This window comes from Tachypleus tridentatus, chromosome 7, assembly GCF_004210375.1.
Source record: "Tachypleus tridentatus isolate NWPU-2018 chromosome 7, ASM421037v1, whole genome shotgun sequence".
Taxonomy (NCBI): domain Eukaryota; kingdom Metazoa; phylum Arthropoda; class Merostomata; order Xiphosura; family Limulidae; genus Tachypleus; species Tachypleus tridentatus.
In genome coordinates this window covers 140,817,995-140,835,672 of record NC_134831.1, presented here as the reverse complement: position 1 = coordinate 140,835,672, position 17,678 = coordinate 140,817,995, and the positions used below count along the sequence as shown (strand labels likewise).

The following is a 17,678-nucleotide window of genomic DNA, read 5'->3' as shown; positions in this document are numbered from 1 at the left end:
CCATCGTATTTAGTATATTTTTTCATTATATAAATATTATATCAACCCTCACACTGAGTGAATAAGTAAGTTTTGTATGATGTTCAGTAATTTCATGGATTTTGTATTTGTTTAGCACTTGTAGCATTTCTCAAGGTTATTTACTTGTAACATTTTCAATAAATTAGGATCTTCATACAGTTTTGTTTTATATTACCTTTACGCAAAGTTCACCATTACAAAAATTATTATAGGGGTCACGGTAATACCCTGGAGATTCTCAGGGGGTAAGACGATGAAAAGGTTAAGAACCACTGGTTTAGAGGCTTCGAAAATGTTTATTATTGATGACCAAGGTGAAAATAAAGACGAAAATGTTGGTTGACAAATATCTATCTTTAATTTACCAGAACCTATAAAGCGTACAACTCTTTATATAGAGGAGACATCCGACTCCTAAGGAACATAACCCAAACAAAAAGGTATCCATCCCTCAACTCTTTTGAGATAAAGTAAACCGTCAACATGATTAACATGATATCAGAAATATTATATCAAGTGACTTATCCTTGAGATCACTAACACACAAAAGAAAAACAGATAAAGCAATCAATGCTGTTACATTTTAGCAACATAAACACCAATGGAATAATTTACTTCCTGTTTGATGTTTAATAATAAATTAAAGATTGCTGAAATACTCCCGTCTTCTTTAACAGGCTATGCGAAAATATAGACATTCAGTACAAAACATAATTGCACAAAAAAATATTGTATAAACAAGAATACAAACTTTTGAGTATTTACAACACTTCAGTGATTCTTTTTTTGAAGTTACTTAAAACAATAATTATTACCGCATTTTCTGTTGAAGGTCACTTTTAAGGCAGGTCTAATCCGGTAGCACCCTCTACAACGTTTAAATACTTTAGAATCATGCCGCGACTTTAGTTGCCAAAGTTACATTATCCTGTATTGCAGGAACTGAAGAACTCCTGGTATCTCCCTCTTCTACCAAACTACTTGTCTCGCTTTCTTCGAAGTCTTTAATGTCACCTGATGCTGAACTTTGACCAGGTGAAGATTCAGATAAGTCTTCTGGAAGGTCATGTTCTGAACTCGTAGTTGTCACGTCGTGGTTCTCTTGCATGTGGCTCTGCAGGCTTTTTGATTGGCTGAAAACGTCTCCACAAACTGAACATAGATGATCGTAGTGTTTTTGGTGGATATCCACGAGATGACGCTTTAGCTGTTTGAGCGATCGAAAGGTTTCAGTGCAATTTTCACATGGATGGGTAGTAGAAGTTATATGAATGCGCATATGTTCCTTGACATGGCATTTGCGAGAGAAAGTTTTCCCACAATGTGGACACATGAAAGGTTTGAGTCCAGAGTGAGATTTAAGATGCGCCTTCCGATTCTCTTTGCGAGCAAAACGTTTTTTACAAATAGGACATTCATAAGGTTTCTCACCGCTATGAGACCGCATGTGTATATTGAGATTTCGAGAGAGAGCAAACTCCTTTTTACATTCGGGACAAGTGTATTTAGTTCCCTGAGCATGGATCCTCACATGTCCCTGCAGGTTGCTGAGACAAGGGAAAACCTGCTCGCACTCAGAGCATGGAAAAATTTTTTTTCCACCGCCAAGCTCTGTGTCTGCATGACATCGGAAATAGTGCTGTTGCATGTCGCCGGAATTATGAAAAAGTTCCGGGCACATGGAACACTTTAGAGTATTATTATTTTGTTCATGAATTTTTCGATGATTATTAAGATTAACTGTGTTGTTGAATGCTTTACTACAATCGGGACAATTTAATTGTTCACCACTGTTAATATTTTCCTTATGCATGTGCGAGTGGTTTTCCAGCTCAGCTCGAAAGAAGAATCTCTGGTGACAATGAGAGCAATCATAGGGTCGAGAACCGAGTCCATGTTCCAGCATGTGTTGCTGGATCAAGTGCGGTGCTGTGAACACCGCACTGCACATGTAACACGTGTAACAACTGCAACCTTCGAATGTATGTTCAATCAGGTGACATTGGAGCTTAGCTGGAGATTCGAACACAGTGTGGCATAGCTTGCACTCGTGACTGGTCCCTTCTTGTATCATGTGAGAAGTTACGTGAGCTTGAATTTCTGCCTCGCTTTCAAATGACATCTGACACTTAATACACTGGTACGTTTTCTTATGGGTTAACTTGTGTTTCTCTAGCGCACTCACGGTTTCAAATTTCACCTTACACTCTGGACAACGCAGGTCCTCGCTTCTAGCATGAAAACAGTCTTTACACATGTAAGTATGACCGTTATCTTGCTTCCCGGTGATTATGAGGTTATTGGCTTCAAACTGCTTCGCGCAGACGCAACAGGAATGAAGAGGATCACAGTTTTTCAGATGAAACTTGGAATGGACTTGAATTTCCACGTCTGACATTAGAGTCTGTTGACATATAACACACGGAACTGGCAAACCAGTAGCACTGTGCTGCTGAATGTGGCTGTAAAACTCTTCTTCGTTCTTAACGGTTTTCTTACACGTCACACAAATGCTCCCAGTCAAAACTTTGCAGTGGCTAAGCTTGTGTTCAGCCAGAGTAGCCGCAGTGGGGCAAAGCTCATCACATATGTTACATTTGTGTTTGGAAGGGCTGATAGTATGCGCTTTCATGTGGTTTTCCAATTCGGAACGAGTTTTACAAGATTCATTACAGTAAGCACAAAATAAACTTAATGTTGTCTGTCCGGATTTTTGAGAACCAGACGTCCGAATGTTGTGAACTTGTCTGCGATGAGAGTTCAAGTGGCTTTCCGACGAAAAAATACCATCACATATTTCGCAGCTAAAGTCTTTTTTGCACTTCAGAGAAGGCGTCAGTGTCTCACTTTTACTGTTTAATGGCTTAAGGCTAAGATTCTGTACACCTTCGGCAGACATAGATGGCTGGTTACTCATTGATGGACCCTTGGCTTCTTGATTGTGACAAACCTGCATGTGCTTATCCAACAGAAATTCGACATGGAAGGCTTCGTTGCATGAGGCACAAGAGAACTCCTTTTTGTGAGTGTTCAAATGATATTGAAGTTGAAATTCTGTTGAGAAACATTGGTCACAAAGTAGGCAGCGAAAAGGGTGAATTTTATACAAATGCATTACTTTAACGTGTAGTTGGAACTCCATTTCAGAGCGAAAGACCGCATTACAACTCGTGCACTTGAAGAGTCGACATTCATTGCTGTGCTTTACAGCAAAATGAACCTGAATGCTTACTTTAGAATCAAATATTTCCTTACATAGAGAACATCTATAAAGATGATGAGCGTGGATATCCATCAGGTGTTTCTGAAGTTCGTCTGGTTTGGTGAAAAGTTTGAGACAACATCTACAACCATATTCTGTTGATGTGGATAAGAAATGTGTTACTAGATGCACGTCTAGTTGTTGTTCTGTAGAAAACTCAACTTCACATTCACTACAAGTAAAGTTTTGAATTGCCGCTTCTAAGTGCGTCTTAAGATGAGTTCGGAAAGATTCAAAATCTGGGAATGCAGCATTACATTGACTACAAAGTAAAGGTCCACTATGTGGGAAGGATGGGATAATTCCGTTGACTGTTGACTCTTTTGTCGTATAAGATTGAGTTTTAGTTGAAGTTTTATCCCAAAATCCACTGCTGTTGCTAAGGTTACTTAAGGTACTGTCTTTCGTTGCAGTTGGATTTGGATGATGCTTGGGACTTTCATTTCTATTCTCGTGGAACGTTTTCGAGTGTTCTGTCAGGGAAACAGTACTGGGAAACCTCATATTGCACAGCGAACAGTAAAGGCTTTCTTGCACTTTAGGAAAGAGATCTGTAAAACTATGAATGGTAAGTGTATGTTTCTGAAGACTATGGACACTATTAAATTTCATATTACAATATTCACAGCTGAAACTTCCGTTGCTGTTACGTACTTGACGTTTCTGCAGTGTAAGCGCCAAAGAAGAAAGATTAAAATAGGATGGAGAATTTAGAAGAAGGTGCCCCACGTCTTCCCCTGATGTTGGCGCATGCTCTGCTTGCACGTGTAATTGTAGAGCTTCTAACGTAGAAAAGCCACCTTTTGCACAGAAACCGCATAGGAACTTTGTAGATTCTTTCTTATTTTCAGCACTACTGCTAATATCCTCCATTTCGGCATCAGTGTGAACCTGCGGAAAAAGATTTATTTAAACATCGGTCATGTTCTATTATAAAATAAAAGGACAATAGGAATAAATAGTAGAAATTACAATAGCGCAATTCAAAGATTCATTTCTAAGGGTTGAAAAAAAACCATAAACACTGAAAACAATCATATAAAACAGTTACAGTGAAAGAAGCTTCTTACTGCATTCTATTATGAAAAACTTTTGCGTAAAAATATGAAACTCTTTAGAAGTCAGTTAAAGTAATTAGGGTTCAATATTTTAACAAAATTAAAGCTTTCTAATTTGATATAAAGGAAACTTGGTGCTGCTTCGATTTAGAAATTACAGAGTGTTGCTAAGCTGATGCATTTAATGACAAATTCACAGTCAATACAGAGACCAACCACTCAGTGTGGCAAAAACCTGTATGAGGTTGGTTTCATTGCTTTTTAAATTCGCGCAAAGCTACACGAGGGCTGTCTGTGCCAGACGTCCCTAATTTAGCAGCGTAAGACTCGAAAGAAGTCAGCTAGTCACCACCACCCACCGCCAACTCTTGGGCTACTCTTACCAACGAATAGTGGAATTGACCTAACGTTATAATATCCCCACGGCTGAAAGGGCGAGTATGAGGTTAGAAAACTAAAGTAGTTTACAACTTTAATTACATATTACTTTCAAACTATTCTAAAGATATTACCTGTTGAATATACAGCGTTAACAATATTGTTTTAAGGTACAGTACATGAACAGGCACTTATTGAGGTAAATGTATACAATTTTGAACCAAGTGTTATCGTTTTGTTCTTGTTCGTCAATAATTGTCTTAAAACGTACGTTTTAAAGAAAACGAAAATCTTACCATCATTAGATAATAACTTGTGATGTCTAACTTACGTTTATTTAGATTCATTTCCAATCCCCAGAGTAAGTTAGGCCTCACTTATATTATCACGGTCGGATCCTGAATCAACTAACAACGTTGAGTACTGTTAGATAATTGTGTATGTGTAGTATCAAAGAGATGTAAAGGTGTATTGAATAACGATATTATGTCCTGTCATCTCATTAAATTTCAAATATACTTGAGAAAAAAACAAAGACAACAGCCAAGGACGCTGCTAATTTTCCGAGTTGACAAACTACCTGGAACAAAACATTTCCTAGAATCAGCCCTAATGTGGAACTCCTGGGGTTCAAGCGCCACGATTTACCTTTTTATGGTGGATCAAAGACTGCACTGAAGAAAAGATATCTCGACATACTGGGCATTTTCCTTGAGCTTCGGAGGGGTGGCTTTGTTCCATGTGCAGTCGAAGAGCCCCTGGACTAGGGCAGAATTCATGGCAGAAGACACACTGGCTCGTCTTCTCGCTCGGTGAGGCGCTCCCTTCGCGGTGGGTCTCGACGTGGGCCTGATGACACACAAGGGAAGAGAGCTCAATTAGACTGATGACTTCATCAAATAGCTAAGTACGGCGGGCTAATACTAAGTTGTTTTTGAACCAGAACCTGCAGAGAGCATGCCAGCTGCAATATCACCTACTGTGAATAATAATACCAGATTGACATGGGTTATATTGTCACGTTATAACCGTCAAGTGAGAATAATTCTGAGCTCAAAACGATTCCCACGTGCTTTATTTATCTGCAAGGATTACAAATCATTTTATATTTGTTTAAAAAATATAAAGAATTGTTTAACTAACACACAATATATAAGTAATAAAAAACACTTTGGACGACAAAGAACAGATCTGTTAAACAGAGAAACAAATTACAATATTCTCTCATGATAACAGGAGAGGAAAAAGTGGATCATCCAGAAATTAAACATGTAAGAACTTTTGTTTTATAATAAATGGCATACGACAGAATCGAATCAAGAATGTTTCTGAAGCTCCTTACTAAAATAAGTTATATTTTATTTATGTAAAAACGGCTCGTTTGGGTTGAGAAAATTTTTTACGTAGAGGAGCGAACAACGTTTCGACCTTCTTCGGTCATCGTCAGGTTCACGTGGGTTTTCTCGACATCACTGATTATTATTTCATCACGGCAATTGTACAAGAAGTGTAAGTCTTTGTGTATTTGTACTTATCTGTTACCATTATGTCTGAACTAGCAACATTACACCACTGGTGAACCTGACGATGACCGAAGAAGGTCGAAACGTTGTTCGCTCCTCTACGTAAAAAAAATTCTCAACCCAAACGAGCCATTTTTAATAAATATTTTTCTCTACAAGTGGGTTTTATCGACATCACAAGTTATATTCTATTTAAAACATATGTTTGCCGTCAATATTGCAATTCAAACGTCAACATTCAAGAAATCAATATAGCACAACCAGTACGAGTCTAATCTAAAGTGTGGTGGTAATACTTAAAAAAAAATGCATTTTATATGTGGACTCGTCATTTTCGTCGATTTTTTGACGAAAAAAATATATCGCTTTTTTATTCTTATTAGTATAACATTAACATATCTGCTTAAATAAATAAGAAAGTAGAGTTCAATTTAACGAACTTTATGGAGATTATAGTTGACAAGTACTAGACACGTTTCACATTAAATTAATTGAAGTACCTGTCTAGATATATTAACGTTCGTGTAAAATAATTAAAACGATGGATAGTATATTTTGTCATAGTTAACGTGATTATGAATTTATTCTTGTTTTCTTTGATAACGTTGACAGATAACAGATGGCAGCACGTATATGAATAATATAATGATAAACCAATGGACGATGCGTTTGTTAAGCATTTGCACAATGGGCTATCTGTGTTCTGCTCACCATAAGTACTGAAATCCAATTTTCAGCACTATTAGCCATCAGACAAACCGCTAAGCTACTGTGAGCTAAATAAATGGAGTTTCAGAAGTGCACCCGTTTACTAAATTTACAGAAGTCACGAAAACAAGCACATTCTATATTCTACAGATATTCTCACAAACACACATTATTTATAAGCGATATATTTATGTTAAATGTTTAACCTTCTTATTTCCATATGTAGCATTTTTAAATTTTGTAGTATAATGAGATTTTTTCCCATCAACTGTATCGTTAAAATATACCACTTTTTGTAAATATTTGCTCATTTTTCTAATGTTAACTGTTTGTGCGAAATATTGGAATAAAAACATCATTTTGAGTAGTCCCAACTTCATGTATTTCCTAGTGATCCGTCACTTACAATTTACTTTTGCTTTCAGATAAAGCTCATCACTCAAAATATAATACTTGATACTTTACTATTTGTAAATGTCAGAAGAGAAATTACGATACATGGGATTCACGATGACGCTTTGACAAACCAATACGATAAAGAAACTGCAACAAACGTGTAAAACAATTTCTTTGTATAATTCTCATTAAATATGTTTAAAAATATTAATGTTCTTTGACTATTATCATTCCTTATTAATATCATTTGATAAATAAATATTATTGACCTTTAGTATGTTTGTTGGTTGTTGTTTTTAATTTCGCGCAAAGCTATCTGCGCTAGCCGTCCCTAATTTAGCAGTGTATGACTAGAGGGAAGGCAGCTAGTCATCACCACCAACCGACGACTCTTTCACCAATGAATAGTGGGATTGACTGTCACTTTATAACGCCCCCACGGATTATGAGTCGAGCGCCTTAATCACCTGGCCATGCTGTGCCTCCCTCCCTTTTTGTTATTGCAACAAATCTCTCCAATTGACTATTTGTGCCCTGTCCACTAAGGGAAATCGGTCCCTGGATTTCAGAATTAGTAAACTTCCCGCTGATCCACTGAAAGTTGCTTTTTAATTACTGTGAGTTTTCTTTTTTTTTTAATATTACTTGCCAAATAAATATACTACTTGGATTGTTTTTTCTCCATATCTTGCAATTCATTCAATGCAAAAATAAAAATAATAGTCGGGAAAAACAAGTAGAAATAATTTAAACGCCAGATTTGTGCATCATGATCCCACAGTTGTTTAAAATTCACAAATTTGGGCAGTGTCATAAGATAACACCTTCGTCAAACGTCAATGATACATCGACGTAAGAAAAAGGTGCTTAGTTTATTTTAAATTTTTGTAATACAGAATACTAATTACGTAAAAACTTCTCTTCCACGAGGTGGCCTTTATCTGGAAATATTACCAATGTTCTCGTTTTCAAAATAAATACTGTTTCCCTTTTATTACTTTGCTTCCGGTTACCGGTTTAATTAATAAATGACACACATTGCACACCTGACGTCATAAAATATTCAATCATACTAGCACAAGTTCTGATGACATGGCTTTTGGAGGTTGTAATCTATATAAACAAACTAGATAAACATGGTCTTTCAATACTACTTGGATAATTTATGAGACTGAAAAAATCTGCTTTAAGAAATAGTGATTCTACATTACACTTACATATCAGAACAAACTTCAATTAAATACACACAAGTCGTCCTCTCCTATATAATACCTAACACAATAATTTCAAATAAAAAGTACAGCATTATCTTTGTTTCCTGTTAAACACAAAGATACAAAATGAACTATCTGTGCTGTGCCTAACCACAACTATTGAAACATGATTTTTCATGTTATGAGCTTTCAGATGTATCCCTGAGCCACTGAGGTGAGTTGTAGTTTTACGTTTATATGACTGTATTTGGAGGTTAAACATAAGGAGTTTTAAAAACAACCGTATGAGAAATTTGGATGCACTAGAAATTCAAAAGGACGTAAAGTTTTTACATTGAAGCTGCTGACTATGAAAATGATGCACTGTAGTTATTTCGAATGCATATTTCTATATTATGTAAAGGTGAATAATACTTTCCGTGACTGTTTATCAATATATACAATAAACGTGGTACATAAGGAAGTTATTACACGTTTTATCACTTTAAGAAATGAGATACACGTTGGGTTGGTTTGTTAGGAATTTCGTGCAAAGTTACACGAGCGCTGTCTGCACTAGCCGTCCCTAATTTAGCAGTGTAACAATATAGAGAGATATGCTGGGATTAAACAACATTGTGTTGCATGTAAAAAACAAAACAAAATGATGTTGGAAAATTTGATTTTGTAATTTAAGAATTATTTTAGCGATCAAAGATACGCAAACACTTATGATGATAGTTAAGATAGCCTCACAGAACTAAGATAAAACAATCAAATGGCTATGAAACAAGTTTCAGCTGAAAAAGAAAAATGTAACACGTGCATTTATTTGGATTAGGTCTTTTTCTTTTATTTCGGCTATATATATATATATAGATACAAAGTTAAATATATATATATATATTCATAAAACCAAACGAAACAGTGTAGTTCATTACAGAATTCGCCAGTTTTCTCTTGCCACAAGTTTACTGGTTAAAAGTCGTAGCCGTCCTTTGTTTTAAAGTGTTTCACCTGTTTTATAGTTTAATTTATAACGACCAGTTAGTGAACAAACAGTTGTTTTTGGTTCTGTCACAATTAATGAACGGTTCTCATGAAAAAAAGGTTGTTTTAAAGATATAAAAACTATACAATTATTTTTCGCCTGTATTAATCCATCCAGTACGTCTAAATCAAAACTTAATTGGAATGTTTTAAATACAAATGGGATACTAACATTACTCATGTGAAATTTTTCTTTAGATTCCGAAAGATTCAAAGCAACTAGATATCTTCTTAATAGTGTTAGAGTTATTTCGAATGTTCCTTCGCAATTATCATGCAAATGTTTCTTTATCCCCTATTTTAGTTTATTACTGCAAAATTTAAAATATTTTTTGGCATAATTTTACAGTTGATGAATGTTTGCTTATACACCAACAAAACGTCACTCCTTAATGTTTTAGTTAAACAGCGGACTGAAACCTGAATCTACAATCAGGTACTGAACATTCAATTACGTCTTTTCGCTTTTTAAATATCGAAAACAAATTTATTACACTTCAAATAAGTGTTTTTATTTCACATTTGGGGAGTGGATGCTGATATAAAACTTTTTAACAGTCACTTCCGGAATATATTATAATTATTTTCGTTGCCAGTTTAGAGTATTTAACACGAATACAACGAAATACAATTAAAATTAAATTCACATTTTTATTGAGTATTGATTACCTGCGAAGTATATGATCAATAATTATCTAATATGCAATTTCAAGAATTATTCGATATGCAACAGAGAGGCTCGGCATGGCCAGGTGGGTTAAGGCGCTCGACGCGTAATCTGAGGGTCGCAGGTTCCAATCCCTGTCTTACGAAACATGCTCGCCCTTTCAGCCGTTGGAGCATTATAATGTGATGGTTACTCCCACTATTCCTTGGTAAAAGAATAGCCCAAGAGTTGGCGGTGGGTGGTAATGACTAGCTGCCTTCCCTCTAGTCTTACGCTACTAAATTAGGGACGGATAGCGCAGATAACTCTTGTGTTGCTTTGCGCGAAATTCAAAAAATAAACAAATATGCAACAGAATTTTAGTTTAATGTAGCTTATTAAAAAAAAAAAATGTCTAGCCTACATTATATATTTTTCATTTGGTGAGAGAGATGAAACATAGTTTAGACATTCAGGGTATGTAAGTTTTTTCGTGCAAATGCATTAATAATCATCTTCTCAATTTATAATGTTTGGGTATCTGCAATACCCTTATATGATTGGCTAGCAACAGTCAATTCATATGGGCTCGTTATCCTTGTTATATTTGAAGCTGAATTACTGTCTTTATCTCACAAAATTATCAGCTGCAAAAGCCAATAAACAACTGTCGAGAATAATGAAATGAACAGTGTACGGTCAAAACCTAGCATTCCTTTTTCTATGCCACTCAGTTTATTCTCGATCCCAGGTCAAATCAATGGTCACATCTCAGTGGGATATCACTCCTCAGGGGAGGCCTGAATACCTCCTCATAATTACCTGAAGTGTTTTACTGTTGTTGTTTTTTTTTACGACCATAAATTAACAGTTTCTCTCTTGGGAAATGGTGACATAATACTTATTTGAACAACCCTTACATAATAACTGCACCTTAAGTAGATAAACAGGATTATAGCATTCAGAAGATCCATCACGTTGTTCATTGTTTCAAGGAATGAGAGTCTAGTTTTATTGTAAAACACGATTTCAGTTACTTTTTCAAATGTTGGAGCTATAGTGTTTGAATAACAAATGCATCTTTCCTTTTCCAAACAGAATCTTTTTACACTGTTATTTGCATAAATGTTTGAAGCTTAATGTGTCAGCTAAACTGACACGTAATATTTGTGAAAGGATGCGTTTCGTCAAACATGTTTGAAGTTGTAGACACAGTTCCTCAGTTTGACACAACATCTATTTTAATACGTGACTCTATTTTATACGCGATAAGTATGTAACCTGTGTTTTCTTTTATACGCAAAGAAAATAAGAATAATACATCATTCCGCACAAACAATTAAAAAACTAACTTACAGGTCGAATAATAGTATTCATCAACCACACAGAAAGCAAAATATAATGTATTTTCATTCACCTATTTTTCTTGTCCGTTTTCTGGTCCTGATTGAAATGATGCCACATCTTTTTTATTTCATTAATTACTTAGTCACAAAGCTGTAAATAACGCCGATTTACAGGCGAAATAGCTAACGTAACAAACTAATCAAAGCAAACAACAGGAAATGAGTATTCTTTTATTTCTGTTTGAATTGTATTATTGCATTCTTGCTTTGTGGTGAAACGCCTTTGTATATCGTGCCAAACTTTCTTGTGCAACGGATGTACACCTTACCTAACACACCTGAAACTCGTTTGACAGCTACTATTTTACGACGGTTGGATTCTACTACCGAATTTAAGACGGTCGCTGATGGCAAATTTAACAAGTGAAAAAAGCAACAAATATTTGTGCTTACAAGAAAAGCTACGTGTGGAACAGTAAGAGAAAAAGACGAGTGCGAGATTTTGCAAAGTTTCACACGTATGTTGTTGTTTGTTATTAATCAGAAAGTTACACAAAGGGCTATCCGTGCTCTGCCCACCAAGGGTATCGAAACACGGTGCAAGTCCGCAGACATGCCGCTGTGCCACTGGTGAATATTTCACACACAAAACTATGAATGTCAACATATATGTTAATAAGAGACTCGATCCAGTTTATAATATAACTAGCGATATTAACATGAAATAAAAATATAGAATTATTGTTATCTTTTAATTCACTATAGTTTGAGAGATAATAATAATAATAATAAGTTTTAAAATATATTTTATTTTGTTTTTCATTTTAAAATGCCTTCCAAAAAAAAAAAAAAAAAACCTTGTGTCAACGTTATTGACTCATGAATTTAATGGGCTGCGAATTCAATTATAATGGATTTAATCATGAGGTCCAGCTAAAAATAAGTTTCATACAGGTAAGTGAAATAATGGGTCAGTGAAAATTAATAAAAAAGCTGTTTTGTTTTGTTATTGCAAATCTCGATAGTATCACTATATGCGCGAGGTTTAAAATATAGTTTCCTAGTAAGTTATGCTGTTAGATAGAATTTCGAATATCTAGGATAAATACCCGTCAAATCTAAGGTACAACGGAGTTGAGGGTTGTGACTGATGTAGTTTATGACAACTGTTCACATCCCACTGCTTTAGAAAGCATCATCTCTAGAAGTCGATGTGTCACGAAATAATCGAAATAAAATAATGTATAATGTGAACGAAAATAGTTAATATATATATATATTTATGTACGTATAATTATGTATGTATATTGTATCTCAAGACGGCTAGTATGGATATCAAAAATGTTGTTAAAATAAAGAACAGAACAATGTTTCGACCTTCTTGGGTCATCTTCAGGGTAACGAAGAGTTTGCAACTGACAGTTACCGGCACATATTTTTAGGGACGAGATTGCAAATGGCTACAAAATTGTAGGTGGCGTTGCAGTATATGGTTATTAATTAGTATAGTTATAAAGGTGTTCCTTTATATTGGTTTAATTTCTCTTTGAGTTCTTGTATAAGTAGAGCTTCTTTGATTTTGCGTTTGTTTATATTTGTTTCCCTTCCTAGTATCTGGGTGTTTTCTATGGTTATGTTGTGTTTATTTGATTTGCGGTGTTCAAAAACGTATGAAGGTGTTTTTTGGTTCTTTGAATGTGATTTTCCTTTTTCTGCTTGTTTCTCCAGTATAGAAGTCGTGGCAGTTGTTGCATTGTATTTTATAAATTATGTTGGTGTTGTGTTTGTCAGTGTAGTTTTTACATATTATGGACTTTAGTTTTGTACCTGGTTTTTAAATAAACTTAGTGTTTACTGGAATGTTGTGTTTTGTTGCACGTTTTTCGTTGATATCAGATTATATGGTATGCATCAGTGTGAAGTTTTGTAGTTTGTTGTTTTTTTGAGATTTATTATTGTTTGTTATTGACCGTATCGTTGTTGTATATGTGTGTATACAATTTTTTCAACGGTTTTAGGAGGAAATTAGTTGATGTTAATGAAGTGTTGTTTTATTTTGTTGATTTCATCGTTAATTGTGGCTGTGTTTATTTGGCTTCTTAATATATTGTGTTTTTGTTTTGTTTCATGTGCCGAGTCCCAAGGAATGTATTGTCCAGTATGGGTGATTTTTCTGTGGATTTCTGTTTTGATTTGTTTATTGGTTCTTGTGACTTTGAGGTTGAGAAATGCTATTTATTTGGTTCCAACTACTGAAGCTTCCAAGATAGCTTTATATCCAAGACCCCAACCCATTGATACACATCCCTATCAACCAATTAGCAACTCTTATAGAATTCACTACCACCAAAACATTATGTTCAATGACCAAAAGTACCCACAAATAAATGGCTTAAGTATGGACAATCCCGTGTTATCAGTTCTAGCCAATATTTTAATGACACAGATTGAATCTCAAGCGATAAATTCAACCTTACACCCACCACTATACTGGTACAGGTATGTTGATGATACAGTTACTGGATTCACATCTACAGAACACACACTTAGATTTTCAACCATGTTGGCTCCATACACCCCAGCATTATGTTCACCTGTGAGCACAAGAAAATAAACAAAATAGTATTCTCAACCTCAAAATCACAAGAACCTATATACAACTTAAAACAGAAATCCACAGAAAAATCACCCATACTGGACTATATATTCCTGGGACTCGGCACATGAAACAAAACAAAAACTCAACATATTAAGAAACCAAATAAACACAGCCATAATTAACGATGAAATCAACAAAGTAAAACAACACTTCATAAACATCAACAAATTTCTTCCTAAAACCGTTGAAACAATTATACCCACAGACCTGGATCAACAGCACGGTCAATAACAAACAATAACAAATCTCAAGAAACAACAAGCTATAAAACCTCACACTGCTGCATACCATGTATTCTCAATATGAGCGAAAAAATAACCAACATTTTGAAAACTCTTATAACAAAACACAACATTCCAGTAAACACCAAATTTATTCAAAAACTATGTACAAAACTAAAGCCCATACTATATAAAAACTACACTGACAAACATAACGCCAACATAATTTATAAAATACAATGCAACAACTGCCACAACTTCTATATTGGAGAAACAAGCAGAAAAAAGGAAATCACATTCAAAGAACCAAAAAACACCTTCACACGTTCTTGAATACTGCAAGTCAAATAAACACAACATAACCATAGAAAACACCCAGATACTAGGAAGGGAAACAAATATAAACAAACGCTAAGTTAAAGAAATTCTACTTAAACAAGAACTCAAACTGTAATTAAACCAATATAAAGGGACACCTTTATAACTATACTAATTAATAACTTGACATATACTGCAACGCCCCCTACAATTTTGTAGCCATTTACACTCTCGTCCCTAAAAATATGTGCCGGCAACTGTTAGTTGCAAACTCTTCGTTAACCTGGAGATGACCCAAGAAGGTCGAAACATTGTTGTCTACTTTATCTTGATAAAAGTTTTAACACCCATTCCAGCCGTCTTAAGATACATTTTTACTTCAAGTGGGTTTTTCCTCATCTCGAATTAGGATCCATATTGCGGTGGGGATACACTATTTATCAGTTTTGAACTCCGTTCGCCAGCCTCACATAAAAAAAAATAATTCATAAATATAAATAATAATGATAAAGAAATCAAAACTAAATAACAATATTAGTAATAAAAGAATCAAAGGAAATAAAAATTAGGAGTGCGAGATTTGGGTGCTCGAGCCCACAACGTTCCACGTATATATCATCCTTGATTGCTTGCGGGCAGTTGTGGGAAGATTACCGCTCTCCAAAGTAAAGAAAAAAGACAAAATATGGTACCATTACTTAGAGATAAGTAAGATGAACTTATCCCCTGAAGTTGGCATTCTGGACCACATTATAGTGGTAAAAGTACTAATTATTAGTCCTCAGTGGCATTGTGCTTTGTCTGCGGATTTATACTGTTAGAAACCGGATTCGGATACCCGTGATATGCATAGCACAGATAGACCTTTGTGTAGCTTTGTGCATAATAACAAAACAACCAGCCAAACAAATTGATTAGTAACACAGAGAAATTATGCTAGTATAAAGGGTCCCAACCAGTTATCCAAACTAACTGGTATAACTCCCAACCACTATCCATCAAGTACACTGTAACCATCAGTTCTCAGACTGCAAACAAGCCTTTATATGCGATAAGGTGTTCATCCACATAAAAGTAGTGCCAAGTTGTTTAAATGGCTTTATTAACAATAAAAAAAATAGTTATTGGAAAATTGCAGAAAAAATTTCTTAAATTTTACTGCTTTATATTTATTTAATACATTCTTAGATTTATCACAGAATATTTTAATAATTTTATTTAGAGTTTCTTTATTAAATCCATTATATATTAATCTTTAATCAACATAGCAACAATAGTGGCATGTGTGAGCTTGAGCACCTACATTTGGCTCTCGTAACTTCTATTTCTTTTGATTATTTTGCTATTACTATTATCATCTATATTTATTAATGTCTTTATGTGAATCTGGAACGGAGGTTAAGACTGATAGACGGTGTATCCCCACCGCAATATGGATCCTACTTCCTCAGTCACCTCCAAAACCTAGAGTGCATTTTATATCCCACACTATAGTTTGTATTCTGGGAACCCTTTTGATTTGTGTAGCGTTTTTTAAATTTGTATTTGGGCTTGTATTTGTTTATTAAAATATGTAATTAGTCAGATATTTTGATCTGCTGTTTTAAATACAGTCCTTTCTCTTGATTTGATTTCACTTGACTTTTTGTATCAATTATATGTATAAACATTATTGTACATACATTACCGAATAAGCATATAAAGATACACTTTGTGGTTTACTATGAATGTATTATAGCTATCTATCTAAAAATATGTAAATATACCACGTATATCATGACTTTTAAAGTACGACTGGAAAGTGCGATGATTTGTATATAAAAGTTTTAAAATTTTCTTATATTTATATACATAAACACACATCTGTATGGATGCATCGGTGCAACATGTGCACATTCCATTTCAACACACTGCAAAGTTCGAAAGCTCATAGTATAAGGTAATTCGATAAAACATTAGTCTAGTTTCACATCCCGACTTATTAGTGAAATAACGTCCACACGTTACATCGCTTACCCTACGACAATGTCATAAGGTTATATGAAATTCATGCATGAGATCACATATTGCTCTGATGCATTTTGTTTTAATTTCAAAACTGCCAAGTAGAAAACATTAAAAAAATTGTGGCTTACAAATTGCGCGCATATAAACCACATCTGTAATCTGTATTTTTAGATAAAATGTATTTTTTAATTAGAGTCCTTAATATGCATGTAGGATATTTTTATAAACTTTGGTCCAATTTCTACTGTAATGAAACATCGAAATGTTGGTGACGTATTATAAAATAATTTATAAAGAGCAAAATTATGTTTAATATTCTAAAGAATATATTCGTTGCCGTTCCAATTTTAATGTCTCAATTATTAAGCGATACGAAGACATGGATTATATTCTGGTGATTATTCAGTTTCTTACAATGTTTTTCTCTATTTTTTTACAAGTAATCTGTTAAAATTTGTTAAGGGCCAAATAGTTCCGTAAGAATCACATTGCAAGCTTATAACACGTGTTTTTGGGGCGCTTAACGAAGGTAATTGCTGCTATTTGTATCCTGTTTAAAACTGAATTACGCCAGAAAAGTTAACGATGTTCTATGAGTTTCAAACGTAAAACCAGTAGGCCTAAGTTTGTTACTTTATTTGTTCTTTTTGATAATAAAACTATTTGACTCTATACAGATGAATCTATTTGCAGTTGTTGAGCGCCATTAAATCTACCTTTATTACAACTAATTCATTTATCATAGATCTGTATCAGTTTTGTACAGGCAGAAAAGGGCAACATTAAAAACATTTATTATACGAGTCAAAACCTAGCAGACTAATTTTATACCAACTAAAAGGTGTTTTATTAAGCCTAACAAGTACAATCAGAGTGAATAAATACCATCGCC

At 34.5% G+C, this 17,678-nt stretch overlaps 1 protein-coding gene across 7 annotated transcripts in view; it reads right to left on the bottom strand.

The window, feature by feature from the left end:
- Positions 1-356: 356 nt before the first annotated feature.
- The window catches only part of LOC143256749 (zinc finger protein 423-like), a 190,272-nt gene continuing 172,950 nt past the window's right edge, over positions 357-17,678 (bottom strand). For all 7 annotated transcript variants that reach the window (XM_076514392.1, XM_076514394.1, XM_076514393.1 and 4 more), the window contains 2 exons: positions 5,368-5,568; positions 357-4,174 (listed from right to left, as the gene is read on the bottom strand). In XM_076514392.1, coding sequence (XP_076370507.1) covers positions 914-4,174; positions 5,368-5,568 — 3,462 coding nt within the window. In that variant the 3' untranslated portion in view covers positions 357-913. The remainder of the gene's footprint in view (positions 4,175-5,367; positions 5,569-17,678) is intronic.